The 25,061-nt window shown below is 49.1% G+C and overlaps 1 protein-coding gene across 2 annotated transcripts in view; it reads left to right on the top strand.

The window, feature by feature from the left end:
• The first annotated feature begins 521 nt into the window (after positions 1-521).
• GNAI2 (G protein subunit alpha i2) overlaps positions 522-25,061 on the top strand; it is a 101,093-nt gene continuing 76,553 nt past the window's right edge. The window contains exon 1 of one of the 2 annotated variants that reach the window (XM_072650660.1): positions 522-932. Coding sequence is in view for 1 of the 2 variants with exons in the window: in XM_072650656.1 (XP_072506757.1) it covers positions 7,630-7,747 (118 nt within the window). In the remaining variant the exon portion in view is untranslated. Of the gene's footprint in view, positions 933-7,488; positions 7,748-25,061 lie in introns of those variants that run through there. The other variant, XM_072650656.1, reaches the window with a different exon arrangement.

Genomic DNA, 25,061 nt, shown 5'->3' with positions numbered 1-25,061 from the left:
TTCCAGTCCTCTGACATTATTCCCAGAGCTCTGGTCTATTTGTTATACAATTTGGTAGAAAGAATCCTGGAATAAAATAAAATTAGGAGACTTGGGTTGGAATCCTGACTTTGATTGTTATTAACTATGTAACATGGAGCAGATCACTTCACTGAGCCTCAGTTTCCCCACATGTAAAATGAGAATCATACTACTTGCATTGCTCCTCCATGGGCAAGGAAAGGAAAGAGCTACTGCTCTTAGGGCAGTTGTTCTTACCATTATTTTTGTTAAGCCCCCCACAAAGTCCTGCTCTGATGCCTCATCGTGGCCCCAAGGTGATGCCATGTGTTTGAAGGCCATGCCAATGAGCAAACTCTGGCAAATTCTGCCATGTATGAGTACAGTCCTGACAATAGACTGTGTCAAGCTTAACTAAGCATTGAAGGACTCCCTGCCATTGGCTGGCCACTTGGTGATGAATTCCTCCGCCATGGCAACCAGTGAAACAAAGTGAAATACAAAATGAATAGCAGAGCTTTACAGCTCTTGGCTGCTTCTGGAAGAATGGCAGTGACATGGAGGGAAGGGGGAAAAGGAAACTAAGATCCGAGATGTCAGACAGTCTACTGACACTGACTTAGCTTTGGTACTCTGAATGTAAGATCCTTCTCCAAGGACCAACAACCAAGTTAATTCCTGGAGAAATTGAATTGAAATTCATTTGGATATTTTTGCTACAAACAAAGCCAAAATACAGATGGGAATATGAGTAAAGGAAAGAAATTTGTAAAACACATAGTCCAACAGGGACTATGGGACTAAGGGCTGGGGATTGCCATTCCTTTTCCATTCTCAAAGTGGACCGGACACAAATGCAAGCAAGAAAGATAGTTCATATCTTCAAGGAACTTCTAATGGGAGAAGCCAATATTTAAAAGGGGACTAGAAAGGTAAGTGAGTTTTCTCTTGGCAAGTGCTTGGCTTTGGGCAAGATAAGTCAAGAATTCATCTATAGGAGCCTGGAGTTCCAGAGATGTAGTCCATGTGCAGATGGGAGGACAGTGAATGTATAGGCACCGTGGTTAAGAAATGGCCAGCAAGTAGCTGTTAAATAAAAGGATAGATCCCAGGTTCTCTTAGAAGAAGCAAATAAAGGAAATGACAAAGTTAGTTTTATTGTGTGTCTAAAGGCAAAAAGAAACATCATTCCATGGGACATCTGGTCATCTCGTATTGTGGTATAGCTCATAAGAAGTATTTGCAAAATGGCCACCATGAAAATAATTGGTTATGTACCAACATCTATATTAGAGGATTAGGAAGTAGGGAATTTCTATGAAGAACTCAATAAAACCCTACAAATTAAATCAACATATATTTTGATATATGTTGATAAATACTTTGGGTAACTGATGCAAAAGTAGGCATAAGTAAAGATGATGAAATGCATGTTGGAAAATGTGGTTGATGAGTAAGGAATGAGAGAGGTCAAAGATTTGCCAACTACACAGAAGCCTCTTGCCCATAAACAGATTTACAAGGTCATTATGAACATGATTAACATCAAACAGCATCCCAAATAATAAAATTGATTGTAGTTTAACAGAGAGAAAATTGCTCTGACACAGGAGTCACTTCATTGTATAGTCAGACCACCAAGTTGTTAGAGCAAAGATCAAAATTAATTTCAAGCTAAAAGATAGATTAAAAATGAAAACAATAACATGGTCTATCTTCAAAACAACTCCAAACTGACCTGCTTAAATAAGCTATTGACCCAGGAACACTGGAAATGGATGTACGAAAAGACATTAACAGAGATAACAATGTATTCACAGGGACACTTAACCAATGTAAATCAATTTTCATTAGACCAAAAGAGTTCCCAAACCACATTCATTGTTGACTTGTCCAAAAGTCAAGGGCAACATTGACTTAGAATATAAAATGTTATGGAGAAAGATGGTAGGAGACAATGAGTAATATTATCCCTGAAAAGAAACAGTGGAAAGAAGAATCCGTTAAAGAAAGTTTGGCAAAGTTATGCAGAGAACATTTAAGGATGAAACTGGAAATCAACAACAAACACGCTGGAAAAGATCTGAAAAGATTTTCAAAACAAATTCCTTTTACCTTAAGAGTGGGGGAGTTGCCACATTTGGACTCAGTCCAGGATGTGCTTATAAAGAAAGGAGAAATGATACCAAAAAAACAAACAAACAAAAAATCCCAAAAAACAAAGGTAAGAAAAGCAGCTGGACAAGACCAGATATAATTAGAGGAGGTCAGTGCTGCAGGCAGTAGAGTTTCGAGAGCAGTGATATTAATTAGTCAGGTGACTGAAGAAGGAGAAAATACCACAGCTGTAGAAAAAAAATTCAGACTTTATCACTAGCAAAAAAACCCAAAAAAAACAAAATAAGGAAATAACAATGATCACCCACGCATACGCCTATTTTCCCATCTTCTTACATATCACTTTGCTCCATGCATTCCATGCTCCAGTGATCTAGTCTACTTGGTCGCTGCTGCTGCTGACTCATTTCAGTCATGCCCAACTGAATGCCAAGGCGATATTCACAGCAGCCACTATGGATATGCAGGCATATTTCCAGGATAAATTTACAAAATATAAACTCTCTTCTTCAAAGACAAAACCAAAATATTTATTCAGATACCAGAAAGTCAATTCCACCATGGTAACAAAGCAGTTTATACATATCACTAACAGAGGGAACGTTGACATCCCCAAGTCTTCCCTCCCTTAGGCTTCTCCACAAACAAGCTCGTAGGCAAAATTCCTCCCTCTCTCACTTACACTAGCTGCTCTGCCTCAACTCTGCCTTAGTCTCTCTTAGCTCCACCATTTGGCAAGCTCCAACCACCATGGGCTTCATGTGACTCAAGCTGTGGGCTGGGCCAAAGCTCAAAGCAAGTCACATGGGCCTATTAAGGGTCAGGGAAGATCTTCAAATTCCCTTAATATTACACCAACTCTTCATGACCCTCTTTGGGGTTTTCCTGGCAAAGATACTGAAATGGTTTGCCATTTCTTCTCCAGCTCATTTTGCAGATGGGGAAACTGAGGCAAACAGCATTAAATGACTTACCCAGGGTCACAAAGCTAGTTAGTGTCTGAGGCCAGATTTGAACTCAGGAAGATGAGTCTTCCTGACTCCAAGTCCAGCACTCTATCCACTGTAACACTGAGTTGCCCTTTTGGTTGATTGATCACATACAATTTTTACAAAAATAATCTTTGCACACATTAAGCACATCCTTGATAAGGATGTTAGAAAGTGGCAGGCAGGGCTTCATGAGTGATATTCCATACGAGAACACAGCTCTGATGTTGTCGTTACCGGTGTTCAGTTGCTTCAGTTGTGTCTGACTCTTGGTGACCCCATTTAGGGGTTTTCTTCTTTGCCATTTCTTCTCCAGCTCATTTACAGATGAGGAAACGCAGGCAAACAGGTTAAGTAACTTGCCCAGGGTCACCCAGCTAATAAGTGTCAGAGGTTAGATTTGAACTCAGGTTTTCCTGACTCCCGACCCAAAACTCTGACCATTGCACCACCTGCCTGCACTGAACACAATTTTACCATCACACAATTAACTGGAAGATGTTTATAGTATAAGAACCAACTGTCTATCACTTATCAATATGAAAGTTTGATATAGGGAATAAAATGCTGTTTTTAAAAGCTATCAATAAATAGATCAAACACTTATTAAACATTTACTATGTGCCAGGGATGGGGGCAAAGCTATAACAAGCTTGTTCAAAGACCCTTTCATTCATAATATGAAGTGAGGCACAAAATAAGGAGACATTCTTGCCAAAGGTGTTGGTCACTGTCATGAAGGCTGTCTGGGCCAGAATCCAAACTGAAGAGGGATTCCCTATAGAGGGTCAGGTGCTTCAGGTGTGACTGATTGTGGAGTATTGCAGGGGCTTAAATGAGATCAGTGATCACCCAAAATAGCTTAGGGTTAAAAAAAAAAGTGGGTGAATAATGTCTATTGTCCTTGGCAGAGTGGTAGGTTGTGGACAACAGGTGTGGAATGAGATATATGCAGCCCATGTTTTAGTTTATTTTGCTTGACTATATGTATTGGTTACAATAGAAGTTTCTATTGAGTGAGGGTGGGGGGCAAGGTCATTGATAAATGACAGTTGTTAGAAAGAAAGAAAGAAGGAAGGAAGAGAGAAAGAAAGATGAAGGAAAGGAAGGAAAGAAAGAAGAAAGAGGGAGGGAGGGAAGGAAGTCAACAGAACATTTTAAAAGAATGCCTAGAGGCTAGACTATGATATACAGCTGGATGAACAGCCTATAGAGTTCATTCATATGTGTGACACATATTGAAAGTAGAAAATAGTTTGGGCCCCAGAAATCCACTGGTTGATGTTCAGGTGTTTTCAGTTGTGTCTGACTTGAGATCTCCTTCAGGGTTTTCTTGGCAAAGATACTGGGATGTTTTGCTATTTCCTTCTCCAACTCATTTTTACAGATGAGGAAACTGAGGCAAAGAGGGATAAGTGATTTGCCCAGGGTGACACAGCTAGAAAGAATCTGAGGCCAGTTTCTTGACTCCAGGTCTGGCACTCTATCTACTGTGCCACTTAGCTGCACCCCACCCCCATGACTGATGGGATCAAATAAAATCCTCTTTTTTGGCCTTCAAAGACCTTTACAACCTGGCCCCTTCCTACATTTCCAGTTTTCTTATCCTTTATTCCCATCCAGTCTGGCCTGCAGGATCTTCCTACCCTAGAATATTCCTCCCCCATGCTGGTCCCCTTCTCCCATTCCCGCAGTTTATGTGGTATGGTGGATGGAATTCCAGACCTGAAGTCAGGAACCCCCAGACATGGGCTGTGTGACCTGGCAAACCACTTAACCCTTGTCTGCCTCAGTTTTCTCAGCTGTCAAATGGGGATAATAATAGCACCTACCTACCAGGGTTGTTGTGAGGATCTGAGATATTATTGGTAAAGTGCTTAGCACATATAATAGATATATAATATATGACATATAGGAGATCTTTAATAAATTCTTATCTTCTTCCCCTACTGAGATCTCTGTTTTGGAGATGGGCCTAGGCCAGTCAGGCTTAATTCTTAACTTAATTCTCCTAACTTAATAAATGCTTGTTGACTGACTGACATTACAAACAAGGCATTATTACAAAGGAGAAACAGCAGAAAATGTGACCAAAATGGTGCAATCAGGCTGAGAGGGAAAACTGACCGGCAGTCTTAGGGCTTCCAACATATTTTTGTGCCATTAAGAGGACTCTAGAAAGACGTTTGGATCACTGTGGGTGATGGTTCCTCTGTGTCGAACTCTAGGGAGAACATGTACAAGGGTCACCTAGGCATAGGCAAGTATAGATGGGCTGCAATCCGAATCATTGGAGGGAATTTCCACATCAGTGAGGTCACAAATCCGACTGAGTCTTTGAAGTATAAAAAGTTATTATTAAAATTTATATTGACCTTGACACCTTCCACGAGTCCCACTTGCCCAGCTGTTATCCCCTCTCCCCTTCCTCCCTGTCTATATAAATTCTTGGAGACCTCAATCACCTTAAGTCCAATAGGAAGTCTTCCATGACCACTACCCTTCGTTATCTGGGCTCCAAGAGATCCTGAGGCCCTCAACCCTTCCATCTGAGCCCACTAAAGCCATTCTTGTTTCTCAAAGTCCAGTTTAGGTGCCTTCGTTGGTCCCCTCCAAGCTGAAAAATGTTCTTTCCCCCCTAATTTTCCTAGATGATTGTGTAAACCCTACTGAGGGAATTTTTTCATCCTTGTACTTCCAGCCTAGAGTTAATTTTTTTTTTTTAAATCACCCCTGGCCTCTAGTTTTTAATTTGGAACCTTCCTCCTCAGATATCATTGTGAACTCCATGGTTAGCTGAGGGCTAAGCTTCTCCTCTTACAGTTCTCCCAGTCAGGCATAATACACACACACACACACACACACACACACACACACATATATATAATTTTAGACATAAATATATTCATATTTACAAATCACTGTATATATAAATATATCCATTTTATATATCACTTTATATATAAATATGCTCATATTTATCTATCACTTTATATGTAAACATATCCATATTTATACATAAATATATCCACATTTATACATAAATATATCACTCCGAGGTCCACAAATCACTTTACATTGAAGCTTTTCCATAACCCTGGAAGGCAGGTGATACGACGATCTCCATTTTACAGTTGAGGAAGCTGAGGCAGGCAGAGCTTCAGTGACTTGCCCCAACAGGGTCCCCACCCTCAAGGAGTTCACAACCTCAGATTCAAGAGGAACTTTATTCTAAACAGAGGGCATCTCTGCCTGAGGTCACCCTGGTTGGGGAAGCCAGGTGTCTCGGCTCCCAGTCTGGAGCTCTTTATCACCTCAGGGAACCCAAGAACTCACCCCTTCTTTCTTCCCTCACACAACCCTACTTCCCAACACTCTAAGCTATCCGACCAGACACCCACACTTGGCTATAAGTGGATTTGTCAGGCTATTTCTTGAATGCTCTTGTGAATGACCCTTAACCTTTGCCTGCCTCAGTTTCCTCAGCTGTAAAATGGAGATAGCCTACCTCCCAAGGTTGTGGAGAGGATTCAAAGGAAAGTGTTTTATGGACCTTAAAGTGATATATATCTATCTATATACCTACCTACCTATCTACCTATGTATCTATCTATGTATCTATCTACCTACCTACCTATCTATCTCTATCTGTCTGTCTATCTATCTATCTACCTATCTATCTACCTATGTATCTATCTATGTATCTATCTACCTACCTACCTATCTATCTCTATCTGTCTGTCTATCTATCTATCTATCTACCTATCTATCTAATCTATCTATCTATCTAAACCTTCTGCGGAAAATCGTGAACTTAGGCTATACTTTAGTCTATTAAAGCATATTTTAGAATAGGAAAAAGCCGGGGACGTGGAACCACGTGCTGCGGTTCAGTTTCCTTCTAAAGAGAGCAGCCAGCTCTACCAACCTCGGAGTGGGGGGGGGGGGGGAGAAGAAGATACAAAGTGACAAGTGAACGCTAATTATTATTATTATTACATTAAACCACGCCCCCAGCCCAGGCTCCGAGAGCGGGGACTCCCCCCACCCCCATTTCACAGCTAAGGATTAAGTCTGCCCCAATCCCGGGTCCCGCGCTGCCGCCCCACCCGTTCTAGCTCCGCCCACAGACCCACCCCGACCATTCCCCGCCTCGGATCCCGCCTCCCCCCCAATCCCCGTCTCTGATTTCGTTCTGGCCCGCCCCCAATCCAATCCCCACCTGCGATCGCCCCTTCCGTTCCTTCCCCGCCTCCCCTTTACCTCACTCATTCCTCCATCCAATCCCCGCCTCTCGTCCCGCGCTCCGGACCCGCCCCCGGGCCAATCCCCGCCTCCGGGTCCGCTCCCGTCCCGCCCCACCCCGCCCCGCCGTCGCGGCCGCTGCGGAGGAGCCGGCGCCGCCCGCAGTCGCTGGGAGCTCCTCACACGAGCGCGGTCCGCGGGGTCCGGGCAGAGCGCGCGGAGGCGGGACGGGACGGTACGGGGCCGGGCCGGGGCCAGGCTGGGCCGGGCCGGCGGGATGGGGTGCACCGTGAGCGCCGAGGACAAGGCGGCGGCCGAGCGCTCCAAGATGATCGATAAGAACCTGCGGGAGGACGGCGAGAAGGCGGCGCGGGAGGTGAAGCTGCTGCTCCTCGGTGAGGCTGTGGGCCTGAGCCCCGGATGGGTCCTGGGCCCCCCACCCCGGCGGCGCCCCCCACCCTCCGGGCTCCTCGGGGGCCTGTCCGAGGGCCGCTGTCCTCCTGCCCCCCCAACCGCCGTGCCCCCGCCTTGGAGCCCCCAAACTCTTGGGTTCCCCCGCACCCTCAGAATCTCCGCCCCCACTGCCTGTTACCCCCCCAAATCCCCGACCTGCCCTAGTACCTGGGGTGCATCTCACCCCAGATCCCCAAACCCTGGCGTCCAGCTCCGCCCCCCCAATCCCAGCGCCCCTCTCTTATTTGGACCCCAACCCCCCGGTATCCCACCACCTTGACCCCCAACCGCGCCGGAGCCCCTGGCCCCCTCATCCACACTCTTGCACTCATTTCTGGCCCCAAATCCTTGCCTTCCTATTTACACCCCTGAACCCTAGTACCCGCAAGCCTTACGAGGCCCTCCGAACGAGTGCTTCCCCCCGCACTCACAAGCTCACCCCCCATCCTCTCCCGCTGCTCCCCAGTTTCGTTGCCCACTCTCTACGTTCCATTTTTACAAGGCAGGTTCTCCCAGATCTCCGGCCTCCCCATTACGCCTCCCGAACCCCCCGTCCTGCTCAAGGCTCCCCAAACTGACCCTCGTATCTTCACACTTCTTCTGGCCTCTTGGAATTCCTGCTCCCTTTGAGGGGAGTGCTTCTTAACTTGCCCCCCCACCTCATCAGCCTGGGCTTCCTCTGGCTCCCTCTGTGCCCCCTTAGGGGACGCCCCCCCCACCTGCCTTTGCCTGCCGTCAGTCGCTCATCCCCCGCCGCCGGGCTTTCCACGTCACACTGCCCCCCCAAGTACCACTCGCATCCAGCCTAACCACCCTTTTCTCCGCCCCCCCACCCCGTACCCCCTGGAGTCTCCTGCGAGTTTGCCGCCTGCGGTCCCCGGCTCGACCCGGTCTTTCCGCTATCTCCCCACCCAACCCCACCCCGCCCCTGGGGCAGAGATGGAGAGTCGGGTGGCTGCCTCCTGGGCTTGAGGTGTGGGTGGATTTCCCAAACCCTGAGGGTGGAGGGAAAGCTGCGAGAATCAAAGGCTTTTTCCGACCCATCCCCCCCCCCCCCCAGTTACGGAAACGCCCTGGACTGGAGAGGAGGGCGGGGTGTGTTGGGGGGGAAATAGAGAAGTTCCTCTTGGTGGGGTGGGGGGAAGCTGCCGGCCGCGGGGGTGGGGGGGGCGGGGCCGCCTCGGCCTCCAGGGCCTCGTTCCGCTTACTTTGAGCTTTGGAGTTTCGAGGTGTCCCCCCCCGCCGCGCCCCTCCCTCTGAGCTGGGGATGGGGGCCGGACCCCCTCCGGGCGCCCCGGGGGGACGCTCTCGCCCCCGATCCCCCCTAAGTGCCTGGGCCTGGGGCGGGAGAGTTGGTTTGGATGCTCGGAAAAGGGGATTTCGACTTTTTTTTTTTTTTTTGAATTCTGTTTCCAGCCCCTGGGGAAAATGGTGGCGCTGGGGGAAGGGGAAGGGGGTGGGGAGGGCCGGGAACTGGAGGCAGCTTCGACTTCCCCTTTTCTCAGTCCGCGGGACAGGCGGGGCGGCCGGGGAGACAGCGAGCCCGGCGGGGCCCGGGTGTCCTAGCGAGTGCCCAGGGCTGGCGGGGGCTCCAGGGGGCCTGGGGCCGGGGGCAAGGCCGTTCTCTCCCCGAGAGTTAGGGAAGTCTGGCAGTGCTGTGCCGGCTGGCACCCCTCCCCACCCAACCCCCCGAAAAGAAGCCCGCAGGGAGAAAAACAAAGCGGCTGGGCCGAGCTAGGCCACTCCTCTGGGGTTTGCCTGAAGGGCCCTGGTGGGGATGGACGTATTGTGATCCTGGGAGATGGCATCTGACTCTAGGGAAGTGTGGAGAGGAAACTGCCCAGACTCGGGGAGGCCTAGGCCTTGGGCATTGGGGAACCATCCAAGGATCCCGCGGAGGGTAGGGGGGCGTGTAGCCCCACCTTGTATTCCCTGGGCTAGCGGAGAAGTGGTTCGTGTGGTGTTCCTTATCACTGATGAAATGTTCTGACGTGGAGAGGGGAGGAAATGGATGTACCCAGTGCTGTGTGTGTGCTCCGGGGAAGGCTGAGGCCAGCTGTTTACGGGAGGGCAGGGCAGGGCACAGCACAGCTCTCTGCACAGTTAGAAGCTGCTTCCTGTGCCTGCTTGTGTTCTGAGAGGTGGGTGGAAGCCGTGTGTGGGCTGGTCCCAAGCTGTGGGAGCCTTCTCCACCTTCACTTCGGCCTTCCTCTTGTGATGGGCTCACCTCAGGCTTTAAGTGGCAGGTGGATTATTGTCCTCGTTTCAGCTGGAAGCTTTCCCTAGCAGAGTGCTGTTTTCATCAAGATGACTTCATTCTCCCTTAGACCCCCAAATGGGCATGGCCCTTGCCTTGCCTTCCTTTTGGAGAACCAGAGAGGATAAGTACAGCAGGGCCTTGGGTTAGGAGGAGGAGAGGTTCCAAACCTAACTTGGGGATTCTGAGCCCACAAGGCTGGACTGGGCTGCCTTCTGATCTGCCCCCTCTGAGATTTTTTTAAGCAAGAATAAGCTGGATTTTTTTTCTTCTTCCTATTTTTTTTTTAAATAGCAGCTGTTCAAGTGTAAATAGTGCTGAAGTCTTGAGATATCTTATTCCTCCAGTTTGAAGCCAGAAACAGCTTTGGGCTCCCCTTCAGATGATTGTAAAATGAGACTGTTTTTCACAGGGGAAGATGGGAGAGCTGCAAGCTGGCAGCACCCATCCTCTTTTCTGGATGATGACTAATTAGAGGTGCTATTAGAGGTGGTAATTTCTGGGCACATGCATCAGTTTTAGGGTAATTACAGCCTTATGCTCACCTCCAGCAAAGCCATTCATTGGACTTGTGGGTTTAAGGATCATGGCATCTCCTGTGGCTCCCAGAGAGAATGACTGACCAGGGAGACTTTGGGATGAGCAGACTTTTTCAAGATGGCAACTGAATGAAGGAGAAGGGCTTGCAGAGCTCAGCTCAGCCTCCCACCCTTCTTTCAGCGGCATTTTACTCCTATCTTAGCATGCTGTCCTGGGTCCAGCAGTGTGTCCTGGGCAGAGAGAAATGCTTTTATGGTTCTTGGGTTCTCAAAGTTTCTGAGAAAGTAACAGCGTCCTGGTTGGCAGGAGGAAACAAGCAGCTGAGAATGTGATAGCAGAGTGTGGGGCAGTCTTCTTGGCAGCCAGTGTCTTTGTAAGCCTTGGCCCTCAGATTTGGACGTGACCTCCGGGCTAGCAGCAACCTAATCTGGATTTTGATGTCTCCAGAGTGTCATGTGTAGCTTGGTTTTTAAGGTAGCTTTGATGGATGAGACCTGCCTGTTTGCCTGTGTGGGCTGAAGTACCCTTACCCTGCTGAAAGATTTAATTGTTGAAGGGCTGGCACTGGAAATCTTACTTGGAGTTTCCCCCTGACTAGTTGGGGGGGGGGGGGGTAGTGAGGAAGCAGCTGGACCAGTCAGAGAAGACCTTCGTTGTCCAGCTCCTAGTAGAACTTGGCCTTGGTGGGGCCGGGGGAGGGGGGAAAGCCCAGAGGAAGGAAAAGAGCCGAGCGCAGAGCTCAACATATCCTCTGTCCTGGGAAGCCTTTCTCGAAGCTTTCTCCTTTATCCATTTCTGTGGCTCTTGTCCCTTTCTTTCCCTGTCTTCCTGGCAGTACCAGCCACATTTTAGCCTAAGTGTCTGCCTTTGGGGCCCAGAGCACCCTCTCTAACGGATCCTGCTGTAGGTGCACTTTTTTTCCAGGCACATTGATAAGAACTGTCATTCCTCTAGTGCTTTTAATGCTAACAGAATGCTTTCCATACAGCAGCCATGTGAGGTAGCTGGTTCGAGGATTATTAGTCCCGTTTTACAAATGAGGAAACTGAGTCTAAGATCTGTGGTCACCCACATAGTAAATGTCTCTGGAATCAGCGCTCAGGTCTGCCCTAAGTCTAGGGTATTTGCCAGTATGCCTCACAAGAAAATGAGAAATCTCAGTGTTTAATAATGAATATTTTAATTCAGCAAATATTTATTAAGAGCCCCCGATATGTTAGGCATTCTACCGGGTGTTGGGGATACTATCCCCTGCCGTCACGGTGCTTATAATCTACCCATCCTCCAGTCCTGTGAAGGTGAGTGCAAGGATCCTGTTTTACCAAGAAAGTCCCAGAGGTTCCCAACTCACTGAAGTCCAGGTCTCCTGACCCCAAGGCCAGTGCGGTTTGCAAATGGGAAGGCAGCTTCCACTGGGCTCTAAGCAGGTCCCCTTCTGTAGGTGTGTGTTAAACATGTATTATGTCAGGCCTTGTGCCCATTGCCTGGGAGACAAAGATGAAGTAACCCAGCCTTTGCTCTCAGGGAGCTACAGGTCTAATTTGGGACAAGTTACTTGAGTAACAGATGCCAAGGTGCTAGACAGGAATATACAAACAGGACCCCAGAAGAGTCCCAGCCAAAGCCCTTCAGGTTTCTCCCCTTCAGAACCTCCCTGAGCTGAAGCAGCTCACCTTTAAAAAAGGAAGTCTGGGGGTTCTGTGCCAGGCTTGTACCCCCAAGGCTTGCTCAGGCTCCCCTCCATCCAGTTTGCTTGTTTGAAGGGTTTGGATTTGTTGATTGGGGAAGGAGGAGGAAGGAGGTGAAACCTGGAGGGCTGTGATTAATCAGCTAGGTGGCTGAGTGGATAGAGCCCTTGGCCTGGAGTCTGGAAGATGGGAGTTCAAATGTGACCTCAGACACCCACGATTGCAGTGATCCTGGGCAAGCCACTTAACCGCTGTCTGCCTCAGTTTCCTCATCTGTAAAATGGGGATAATCATAGTATCTACCTTTTGAGATTGTTGAGAGGATCAAATGAGAGATTTGTATAGTGCTCAGCACAGTGATACATAGTAACCACAATATAAAGGTGAACTGTTATTGTCCATTACAGTATCACAGATTTAGATGGAGTGAGATCATCCCTTAGCGTGCCTGGCATATAGAAGGTGCATAGTAAACGTGCTGTTATCTCCCCTTCCTTCCTCTTCCCTTAGAGGTAGAGGGAGACCTTAGAGATCACCTAGTTCCCCTATCCCCACCCCTTGCTTTTTTTTTTTTTTTTTTTTTTATGGATGAGAAAACTGAGGCCTACAGAAGGAAAGGAACTTGCCCAGAGTTGCACAGCTAATGTGGGTCCTGGCAAGGACTAAAGCTCCTTGATATTTTCTTCCCCTTAAGTCCCTAGCAAAATTATTTTTGAAAATTCTAACCTTATTTCAGTGAAAATTAGAGAGAGAACTGCCCACATCTGAGCCTGAAAGTCAAAGGGAATCCAGGCCTCTGGAGGCCAAGTGTGTGATGAGCAGGAAACCCAGGTGTGCCCTTCAGGCAGAACTCCGGCACTGCTGAGGCAGGAGGGCAGCAGGCACTTGATTTTATCTTTCAGTGCTCTCTTCGTGGGGCAAACCTTTGCCTGAGCTTATTGGAGTGGCTGTACTGCAGGTCTAGCTGATCACTGCAAGTCAGAAGGGGACATGTGTCCTCTAGGAATGGGAAAGGGAAGGGAGCTACAGGTGGATTATCTCATTAGTATTCTCTTTCCCAGGAAACCAGAAATTACTAGAAAGACTCTCGGGGGAATCTAGAAGGGATGGCAAACTACTATGTATGGACAGGGCCAGCAGGACAGGATCAAGTGGTGGCCAGGGAATGAGGTGAGGTTTCCATGGTGCAATGGAAAGGCCATTTGACTGGGAATGGGGAGATCTAGATTCCTCTGGTCCTGACTTTGCCGTTCTGGCTCCCTAGGTCTCAGTTTCCTGATCTATAAACGAGGGAGGTAGGCCACATACCTCTCTTCTCTTCTAAGCTCGCTTCTGGCTTGGAATAATCTGTACCCAAATAACCCTTTGCTTTTTGACATCCTGTGTTTTTTGTTCTAAGGTCTCTTACAACTCTGGCACTGTGTGTGACTGAGTCTGTGACTGTGTACTTCTCTTCCCTGAAAAATTGTTGTAAGAGTGATCGTTTTCCCTCATTCCTTTTTTTGACTGCGTTCTCAAACAGGGCCATAGGAAGTAACCCTTTTCTTGGGTTCAAGGTGAGCCCTGGGCCTCCCTGAGGGTGAGTATTGACAGGTTTAGGGCACAGTATTGAAATATGCAATATAACAAGCTTAGGGTTAATCTTTTGAATCAGGAATTGTACCATAACAGTGAGAGAAAATGGTGCTGAGTGGGGTGTTAGAAGTGAGCAGTGGGCATGTGTCCCCTAGGGGTGGGAAAGGGAAGGACAGCCCTGGAAGGGTCATCCACTCTAATTCTGCAAAAGCATGGGCCTGCAGTGGCACGCTCAGGATGGAAAGATGGGAGGGAAGTTCTTACACTTGCCTGGCACATGCCAGACTGGAGTGTATGTGGGAGTTATCCACAGGGCAGTTCTCTGTCACTGGAATACCAAGAAGATGCCCTTGTGTGTTAAGGGAATGCCCCCTTATAAGCTTCAATCTGGGTACTACTGTGGGCTGTCCTGGATGGGGTGAATCAAAGGTGACCTCCTCTCAGAACAGATGGGGGGATGCAGATGTGTAGGTGGTCAGTGCTGTGCTAGGTAAACCAGGCTTAATCAGGACTACTTGAACCTACTTACTCAGGCTTGCTGATATAATGGCCCCCTCAATAAGTAATACTTTCTCAGAGGTACCTGGGATGGGCCCCTCTATCCTCATTAAATTCCCATTACACAGGTGGGGGAGGGGCAGGTGCCCACTATGAACCTCAAAGCTCACTAAAAGGGGGAGGTCACATTCTGTCTGCCATTTTCTGGGGAACAGGGAGGCCCATGGAGACTGAGCTACATACTTAGGGTCACACAGTGTGCTGTTACTAAGACAAGGCAGCCCCTGAAATGGGCCCAGATGCCATCTGCATAGTTCTGCCCAGAGAGCAGTCCTCTCTTGTCTCACCATAAACTCAAGTGTACTGGCTTGGCCTCGGCATCCGTTTGTGTTGGACACATTGGAGATTTGTGTGACAATAATGGGCCCTCCTCTAATCATGGCGTGCATTGTGCCTGAGCTAGCTAAGCACTCTAATAGCTCTCCGAAGAATTAGCCAGGATGGGAAAGACATCTCTGCTCAGTGCTGGCTCCGTGGTTTTTTTTTTTTTAATTCTTTTAATTTTGTAAAGCTCTTTTGGAGAGCAGCCAGCCCCCAAAACAATAGACTCAGTTGAGTTAAGTTGGTGTGCAGGGTCTGTAGCTAATGATATTGGCCATTCCAGTAGGCTGGCATGCATAGGTCCTCCTTATCGCCATTTCTGCTGCTTTGCATGTGGGCTAACAAGTTTTATCAAAGCCTACAGCCCCCACCCAAAATGATTGTGGGAGTCCAGGTCCATGCTTGGTATGCTTTCCGTATAGGGACAGAAATCTACCTGTGAAGATCCTTCAGCTCCTGTATCAGTGCAAATGAGTCATAGGATTTAGAGCTGGAAAGAGACCTAAAAACCATAAACCCCAATGCAGTTGTTTTAGAGCTGAAGCCTAGAGAGATTAAGTCACTTGGCCAAGGTTACAACGAAGAATCTGAACTCGAACCAGGTGCTCTGGCTCCAAATTCAGTGCTCATGCAACTGCAGCAGTTGGCTTTCTCAGGGATCCTTGCTCCCAGAGCCATCCTTAGGGCCCAGAAAATCCTGTCCAGCCTTTACCTTGGCTGTGTCTTAGGTTGGAGGCTCAGGGCAGTGATTCTGAGAGGCAGCTGTTGAGGAGATGGGCCCACACTCTAGAAGGGACTTGACCAAAGACACACAAGAAGAAACAGAATTTGAACCCAGATCCAGTGGTTTGTCCACTCCATTTTGCTTCCAGGTTGATTCTGGTGGGAGATTGTCTGCAGGGCAAGAAACTCACTCCATCGTTTACTGGTGTTACCATAGAGGACAAATACCTTAATCTCTCTGTGTCCTCATCTGTAACAGTAGTATATGGTGTAAGCGCTCTATAGAAATGTGAGCTGCTCTTCCCCACATCAGCCATCCCCTAAATAGTGCTCGCTGTGTGTGGCGATCCACATGCCAGATGGGTCTCTGGGTCGGAGACAGAGTGCCAGGGAGAGTGGTGATGTGCCAGGTTTAGGGGTATGTAGGTGGGGTAGGAGTTCATGGTCCCAGAAGCTGTGGTCCTTGGGTCTCCCCAGGTCCTGCCCATTTTTCTGTCCCCCTTTCCTTTTTGAACTCTTCCTGAGAACAGTGGAGAGAGGACTTGAATCTAGGCCTCTTGATAACAAATCCAGCACTCTCTTACCACAGTGACTGACACTATTTATAAAGTAAGGGGTACAACTGCCCAACTCCCTCACTGGATTGTTGTGGAGACTGAAGGAGAGGATGTGGGGAGGGAACCTCTTGGCCTGAATTTGGAGTTAGCCCCGGGGTTCACATCCCAAGTGCCGTTTACCAGCCTTCCCCTCTTAAGGTTCCTATTTGATAGAATGAAGGGATTGAGCATGGTGGATCTCAAGGGGCCCTTCCAGCTCTGAATACTATGGACATCCTACAAGAAAGACCTGCTTCTGGGGCCGATGACTTCTGGCACCATCCCCATCACTCTCCCAGTTGTGAATCAGCAGAAGGGGAGGGCTTAGGGGGTTGGGACATTGGGGGCAGGACAGGGAACCAAAGATGTGATACCCCTGTGCCTAGGAGGAGTATGGTTTCTGGAGTCTGGGCTCTCTGCAGAAAGGCACACAGACCTCTCTACTTCTGTTCCCTTTCTCCTCCATCTGCCTCGGATCGTTCTGGTCCTCCAGCTCCAGTCTTGTGGACTTCCTTTAGCATCCCCCCCCTTCACCCAGTGCCCTGAGTTATTTTTAGATAAGGACAGGAAAGGCCTTTGGGTCCCAAACATTTGGGGAGGAGGAGACTTAGGAAAGCTCAGGCCTGGGCCTGAAAGTGGCTATTTCTCCAGGTACATTCACTGTTATTTCTCTGCTCAGGCTGATATTCCCAGAATCCCTTGCCTCAGCTAACTCAGTCCCACTGAGTATTGGAGGCTCTCCCTCCCCCAGGATTCAGTCAGCTGGTGGGAGTAAGGTGTGGTCCCCCAAAGTATTCCGTCTCCCTTCCTAGGATTTGAGGCTGGAAGGGACTGTCTAGTTGAACCACCTCATTCCAGAGAGGAGAAAACCAAATACCTCCGAGGATGGGGAAGTGACTTTTCTAAGGTCACACAGGTGGTAGCTTCTAGGATCTTGTGAGGAGCAGAGTCACAGTGTCAGGTACACAGTCCTCCTCCTGTGTGTTTGCACACTAGGACCTCCATGTGGACCAAGTGATTTTCCCAAACCACCTGTCTGACCATGTCACTCCTCCTTGATACACCTAGTAGGTAGGGACCCTAGTACATACAGAGTGTTTCTGACATGTGCTAACTGTGTATCCTCTGGGCAAGTCCCTTAACTGCCACCTGCCTCAGTTTCCTCATCTTTAAAGTAAAGATAACAGTCATAGGATTGTTGTGTCAACTGAGAAGGTGTGTGTATGTGTGCAGACATATATACTTACATACACACGCATATACTTATATATGCTTTGCTAACCTTAAAGGGTCACACAAATGTTAGCTGTTATTACTACTACTATCAGCCCCACCACCCCGGGGGCAAATTGAAACTCAAGTCTTGGACATTTCAGCTTGCTCCCAATTTCCCTCTCCACCCTTATTCCTCCTGGAATAAGACTGTCCTTTCTCATATCCAGCCCTACCATTCCAGAGGTTCCCTCTACCCACAAAATGTTGCGTTTTCTTTAAGACCCAGCTCAAGGGACCACCTTCTACCTAGGCCTTACCTCATCTCCACCAACTGCCAAGGCACCTTAGACGTGTTCTATGTGTACATATGCTTCTTCTTCCTCCTCCCCTGTCTAGAACATAGGCTTTGTGAGTGCAAGACTATTTCTTATTTCTCTACATCCTGGAGGCCTAGTAGGGTCAATGTAGCAGGTGCTTCATAAATGTTTTTTGATTGGTTGAAGAAGGGAGTGGAGGGCCAGCACCGTGCCTCTGGCCCTCCTTGTTGGCAAAATGAATCCTTCTGGAAGAAAATTGAGTTGGCAGTGCCAGGCAGCTTCTGTGACAGGGTGATTGATCCTGTGCCCTCTAACTCTGCCTTTCCCATGGGAACCTATTGATAGGCGGTGCACACAGTAGGTGTTTTTTGGATGTGTTTTGAGTTGATCTCCTTGCATTGGCCCTTGAGAGAAAGGAACATGTGGAGGAATGTGGGTGGGCATCTTCCTACATGTTTGTTGATGATGAAGCACACAGGAAGTCTTCTATCTTCTGCCATTAGACTTAGGGTGTCAGACTTCCAGGCTGAGCTGGAAGAGACCTTAGCTATAGAATGTCACCCCAAAGTGACTTTAGAATGGCAGGGTTGAGAGAGATCTGGAGTTATAGGATCATAGATTTAGAGCTAGAAGGGACTGAGAGGTCCCATCTTCTTTACAGACACTGGGTCTCAGAAACTGGCCAGAGTCACCCAGAGGTAGTATCAGTGCTGAGATGCGAACCCAGACCCTTATACTTCAGACATGGCACTCTTTCCGTTATACCACATTGCCTCCTACCTCAAGCTCTTTCTTGGACAACATTGGTGATAGAGGATGAGGAAGAGAGCCCTGAGGTTATAATGATGTCTGAAGAGGCCTGGTGGCTTTTCTGCCCCTCTTCCACTTCTGAAGGCAGCCATGTGGCTCCCGGAGGGAGCATTGGACTTGGAGTCAGGAAGACCCGAGTTCAAATCCAGTCTGACGCTTACTCGCGGTTCATCTTTGTGTCTCTCCCCACTGCCTCCACTTGAGAGGTGTTCATAGACACACAGTCATTGGCCGCCGTCTGCCTCAGTTTTCTAATAATGGCACCTAGCTCCCAGGGTCACTGTGAGGATCAGATGAGTTGATATCTGTAAAGCGCCTGGCACATAGTAGGTGGTTGTTATTATTAAGAGAAGATGGAGGGAAGTGCCGGGCCCCGCTGGAAGCCATCCTTTGGCTGGCCCCTTGGCATCCGTACTTGACCCCTGGAGTCCTGAGGCCCCTGTCCTCTACCCAGGGTGGGCAGGGGTGGTAGTCACTGAGATGCTAATGGGGCGCTGGCTGCCTCGCCTGCTGCTTTGCATTTCAATAACTTCCACCTGGTTTGGGGGAGGGGAAGAGCCGGGCTCTGGTGCCCCTCCTGTGTGTTTTTCTTCCCCAGGGCAGCTCTGGGGGGAGGGGAGGGAGCGCAGCCCCAGTGGCTTCGCCCTGGGCGGTTCGTTCCTCTTTGTCCGCCTTTGCAGCTCGAGGCAGGAAGGAGAAGGAGGGGTGAGCTGTCTTGAAACTGGAAGGCGGCTCCTTTTCTTTGGGGACCTCGGTCCGAGCTCAGGGATTTTGCCTTGTTTCATCCTGTATCCCCACTGCTCCCAGTAGGCAGCCCCAGCTGGCTCCCCAGCCTGGCCTTCTGGGAGTCCCGGGGTCAGAGCAGGGTAGGAGTAGAAGGACCCCAGAGGGTCGACCCCTCTCCAGGCTTCACCGCCTGGCTCGGGTGACCTGGAGTAAGGACATGATCTTGGGGTTTCAGTTTCTGCATCTGTAAAATGAGGGTTTGTTCTCCTAGATGGCCTCTGGAGTCCCTTGCATCTCTTAACTTTCTGGGTTCTAAAAATAAAAAGAGTTCTCAAGGCCCTTAGAGACGCCTAGTCCAGCCCCCTCCGACTGAAACTGAGAGAAAGAAAGGGACTTACCCAGGGTCACACAGTAAGGTGAGGAGAAGAGTCTAGGAGTAGGGTTTGCAGACTCCCACGCCTGCTGAGTATAACCCAAGCCCCCTCCCCAGCCTGCTACTGCTTGGGTCCCCCTCTCCACCCACCAAATTCCCGAGGCTTAGAGAGACTGGAAGAGGCCACTGCCACAATATACCAGACAGCATCACCACATGAGTCACTCTCTAACTCTTAGTTCTACAAGTCTGATGAGACCCCCATATGTGCAAATAAGGTTTGGGCCTGGACCTGTGCTATAAGCTAGGCTGCTTCTCAAACTCCTAGACAAATTATTGAAGTTTTAGCCTTACAGAGTAGGAAACTGAGGCCCAGAGAAGTTTGGGCTAAGGTCACAACAGGTAGTTCCTCTCAAAGCAGACTGTAAATTCCCTTTTCCTGTTAATGCCCGCAGGGCTCAAGTGTAGAAGAGACCTGGGTATGCTGCGTATGAGGTTAGGGCTGTATAAGAAGACCCTGCCCTAGGGAACACCCCCTTCCCAAAGTCCTGTAACTAAAACTGAGATAACCTCTTGAGAGATGTTAGTGTGAGGTATGGACTTAGAAATTACTGGGGAGTTGAGAGGACCAAGGTTCTGTGTGGTGTGGAGGCCCAGGGGGCCATTCTGGGAAGAGTGAGCCTCCAGAAGGGCCCTGAACGTCGGCCACAGGATAGCGATTCTCACCTTCACAAGTCTCGTAGCATTTGACTTGGTTCTCCCCTTTTCCCTCTCTTGTATCGGTGTTATTTGTGTTTGTAATTCCTCTCTTAGAGGCTTTAGTGCTGGAAGGAACCATAAAGATAATGTGGTTCAACCCCTCCTAACTCTCTGGAGGGAGAAGTTGGGGCTCAGAGGGAAGAGAATGACATATCCAAAGCCGTACAGGTTCCAGTAAGTGCAGAGCCAGGATGGAACCCCAGGTCCTCAGTGCCCTTTCCACTGCAACACAGTGTCCCGTGGTGGGATTCTCATGTCAGTAGGGGTTGGATTAGACAACTACCCTCTTCAGGCCCTTCCAACTCCCACTTCAGTTATCTGCCGTCTATGTGACCTTAAGTCACTTAGCCCTGGTGGGCCTCATTTTCCTTCCTTATAAAATGAAAGATTTATTAGGTGATCTCTAGCATGCTGTAACTTGGATCCAGTGGTCATGGAACGGAGGTCCAAGATGAGAATTGATAATGGCAGGTTGCCCATCTAAGCCCTAGAAATGGAGTCTGGGCCTGCAGAGCTATGGGTGTATGTGTGTGTGAGGGGGGTTGGCCCCAGCTGTGGTGTTCTGGGTTCAGGATGCTGCTGCTTTGCTCACCAAGGAGAGCTAGGGATCCCTAGAGGAGGCTGGCCCTCAAGTGGGAACCACCCGCCTGTTATCTGGGGAAATGGTGCCATGGAAGCAGAATTATTGGCTGTAATGATACCCTAAGTGGGCTATAGACTTACTGTGCCCTTGCCAGACTGATTTTTTTCCCAGTGATATTCACCAATAAATTTGTCAAAGACCATTTGTATGCTCAAAAGGTAACCCAGCTCCTTTTCCCCAGAGACTAGGGTGGGTGGGGTGACTGCTATCTGGGCCAGCTAGATAGGGCCCCAGCAAGAGCATCCCCGCCCCAGGACCTGAGAGATTATCCAGACTAACCCTTGTGATTTACAGATGAGGAAGATGAGGGCCTAACAGAGCAAGGCTTACATGGTTTTATCAGTAGAATCACAGGGTTTCAGGGGCCAAAGCCTGTAGCTGGGAATCTGGAGGGGAAGTAACTTGGCCAAAGTTGGTAAAGGGCAATACTGGGGATTGAACCCTGGGTTCTTTTCCAGTGCAGTAAGATGCCCCTCTGGGATTTGAGTCCAGAAGGTGTGCCCAGACTATGTTAGGGAAAAATGGAAGGATCCTGGGCACTGGGGGAGTAAGTGGTATAGGGATGAGTCGGATTGGTCCTAAACAAAAGTGCCTTGGTGGGTATGTTAATGGGTGAGATCCCTGTTGGGTTTGGAAGGCTCCTGGGTGTTCAACATGCCTGTATTTAGGTCACATTTCAGTTGCTGTGAAATATGTCTGGAAAAGACCTCCATATACTGCCTATCCTTCCCACCGACGCAGTGGCCAGAGTAGTCAGAGGATACATCTGGGGCCCAGTGTGTGGCCTCTGGAACAGTAAATCTGACTCCTTGAATGGGTGCTGGCCCCTTAAGCAGAAAGCTAGGTCTGGGCCCAGGCACCCCTCCCTATTTCTCTCCCTCCTGGGCAGTCAGCTCATTAGAACTTGAATGGGTCCAGGCTAGCAACAGGCATTGAGATGCTCAGCCAGAAAGAAGCCTTTCTTCCCCTCCCCCTTAATAGGGCTTTGTCTACAGGGAAGCCTAGTCGCTGTCTGGCCTCACTTTTCTAGGAGGGGAGGCTAAAGAGGAGGGAACACATGCATGCCAGCCGCCTTTGTCTGCTTGGGCTTTGTGAGCAGGGTGGGAAGATGTGCCTGGGGCTGCTGGGGCCTGGCCAGGATCCTTCCTGGGCAAACAACCATAGGAATAGGAATAATTCCCACGTCTGTGTGTCTTAGGGTTTACAAAGTGCTTTCCTTATAAGAATCCTCTGAGCTTGACAGTATTCAGATATTACATGCATTTTAAAGATGAGGACACTGAGCCTCAGGAGAGGAGAACAGTGACTTGGGCAGGGTCACACGATTAAGTGTGATCTGTGGCACGTCCAAGGAATCCCTGGCCCCCATTCCTCACTTTAAATGTCTGGAACTTGGTCCACTCCCAGGGCTGCCCTCTGCACATTCCCCAGCCTAACTCAGACTTCAGCTCTGTTGCTACTGGGATGCTGGCACAGGGATGTTAATTCCAACTCTGGTCCTTGGTCTCTGATTGGGTCTGAGCGATTCCCTTCTGTTTCTGTTTCTCTGGGAGCAGCAGGTCTGCTGACAAGCCCCTGGCTGGCCCAGGAGAGGTAGCCCTGGGGTCAGTTTCTCTTTGAGGTCTTCTAGCAAGGATGAATCATCAGACCATAATTGAAGGCAGAATGTTTAAGAGGCTTTAGCAACCCTTCCCCCCTTCCCCACTCTTGGAGGGGGGCACTTAGGAAAGGGTAATTTTCTATCTTGTAAAAAGTCCCTGACTAGAAATGAGGAGACCTGGGTTCTGGTTCAGGCTCTGCTATAAAGGGTAAATCCCCTTCTCTCTGGGCTTCAGGTTTCCCATCTGTGAAATGGGGAGATTGTACTTCAGGGATCTCTAAGCTCCTCTCTCTCTCCAGCTCGAATATGCCTCTTAGCGGCTCCCATGGCTGAATGAGTCAGATCCCTCCTCTCCCCTCCTTTCCCTTCTTCCCCTCCTCCCCCCAAGTACACCACACTCACTTCAGGCTCTGCCTGAGTTAAAGCTATGGCACGGTGGTACAGTGTGAAAAATACAGGGCCTTGGAATCTCTTCTCTGACCCTTCAAAATACTAGGTATTGAGATCTATTGTTATATGACCATCATTTCTGAACATTTCCTGCCCCCCCCCCCTTTTTTGGTTTAAAAAAAAGGAAAAAAACCAGTGCAGCAAAGCCAGTCTCTCCATCATGAGTCTGACAGTATTTGTCATAATATTCTACACCTTGCACAGAGGAGGGGGAGGTCGGTGCTTCTAGGCTGCTCTCACTTCAGGGCATTCAGCTTCCTGGAGGAGGGCTGAGAGTGATAACGTGCCCATTACCATGGCTCTAGCCTTAAATGTGGTCTCTGGTTCTGGCCAGTTCACTGCATCCGCTCATAGAAGTCCTCTAACGCTTCCGAATTCCTCCTGTCCCGCTTCTAATGACTCACTGCCTCTAACTCTGGGCAGTTATATGACCCTGGATGTCGGGAAGATGAATATAGTGATGCCCTGTGCAATCTGTCTCCCTGGGTTGTTAGGAATTTCAGCTGTGGTAATGGACATCCAGTACTTTGTAAGCCTTAAGGCCCTATCTAAATGCCAGCCACCCCCAACTCCAGGCCTCTGCCAGGAAGCCTTCCCTGACTACATTAGCTCACAATATCCTCTCTCTCCTCTGATTCTTTTATTTAGTGCTTTGTGCTAGGTCATTCAAATATGCCACAATTGTTCCAGAATTTACATTTTGGCCTCCTGCCTTCCTTTCTGTATCTGTCTTGTCCTCTAGCACAGGCCTAAGTGCATGTGAGGTTAGCAAAGAGTGCCGGAATCTTTATCCATAAAGGTTCTAAGGCCCCATCCCCTCACTTTGCAGCAGAGGAAACTGAGGCTCAGAGGAAGTCAAAGATTTGTAGAAAGTTATGCATCAGTCTAGATGTGGATACATGATTAGAACTCGTCTGTTCAGCCCAGCCCTACAGTCATCCCCCTCTACCACATGCTTGGTGGGCTGATGGAGGTACCTGAAATCCCTAGTTCATTTGCATTAGTGGGGGGATGAAGCAAAGAGGGTAGGGGAGATCACCCAGCTGCGGTCTGGCTCTCTTGTCCCCTGGTCAGCACGAGTCCAGACAAACAGGAAGACAACAAAGACTCTCTTGTGATGCCTGGCATCGGGCAGAACTTTTGCCATCCCCCTTTCTGAAACCCCGAGAATGCCCTCGCTCAGTTCAGGCAGGTGTCTGGGACTGCTCTGGGACATCCCTTTCCTATGTGCCAAGGAAAGATGTGATCCTATGGGACAGGGTCATGGCCTCTGTCTACCTCGCCTGCTTGCTGCATCTAAGCCATGGTCTCTCCCCCACTGCCCTGGCCAACTGAAGGCCAGTGCTTGAAAAACCCACTAACAGATGGGATACCAGCACCTCTGTGGGTAACAGCAGTCCCTCCTCCCACCCCACTCTTCTCCAGGCCTGAGACCAACAGTGTTTAGATTATTGGATGAGACTGCAAAGCCCAAGCTGGCATGGACTGAATTGCTGAGAATGGCATTTGAGTTGGGCTTTATTTATTGCAGGCCTCCCTGGACTGAGGCAGGAAGGCCACCCAGCTTCCTAGTTCTGCCTCTGTCACTGCCTCCCTGTGTGGGATCTCAAGTCACTTCCAGGCCATGGGCCTCTGTTTCCCCATCTGTAAAATCAGTTGCTTGGTCCAGATGGTCCTTTTCACTCAGATATTTTGAGTGTAGTTCTGTATCCCGTCTTTGTTGTTGGCAGAAGCTGAGGCCTGGGCTTGTGATTCTTTTGTCCCCCATGACTTGCTACCATTCTCACTTTCTCCCAGGTGCCCCTGGAGAGCCTGAAATGTTGGGGGTGGAGAGAACTGGACCCTGCTGGCACTGTAGGTTCTCACATCTGGCTTGGAAGTGTTCCTAGTGACTGGCACTGGCCCGAGGCTGTGCTGATATTGGCCTTGGCCAGCCTGCCCACCTGCCTGACTGCCTGGAGCTCCTGAGCTTTGCTCTCTGGACATTTCCCAGGAATTCTCGAATTCTTCCCTCCTTCCTTCCTTCCGAGGCCACACCGCAGGGAGTTGCTTTGGCCTCCAAGGGTTAAGGCAGGTTAAACCAGGAGGCCCCTTTCATTAAGTAG

The sequence above is a fragment of the Notamacropus eugenii genome, chromosome 1 (genome assembly GCF_028372415.1).
Source record: "Notamacropus eugenii isolate mMacEug1 chromosome 1, mMacEug1.pri_v2, whole genome shotgun sequence".
Taxonomy (NCBI): Eukaryota; Metazoa; Chordata; class Mammalia; order Diprotodontia; family Macropodidae; genus Notamacropus; species Notamacropus eugenii.
Note: the sequence above shows the minus strand (reverse complement) of the source record. Positions and strands in the feature narration are given on the sequence as shown.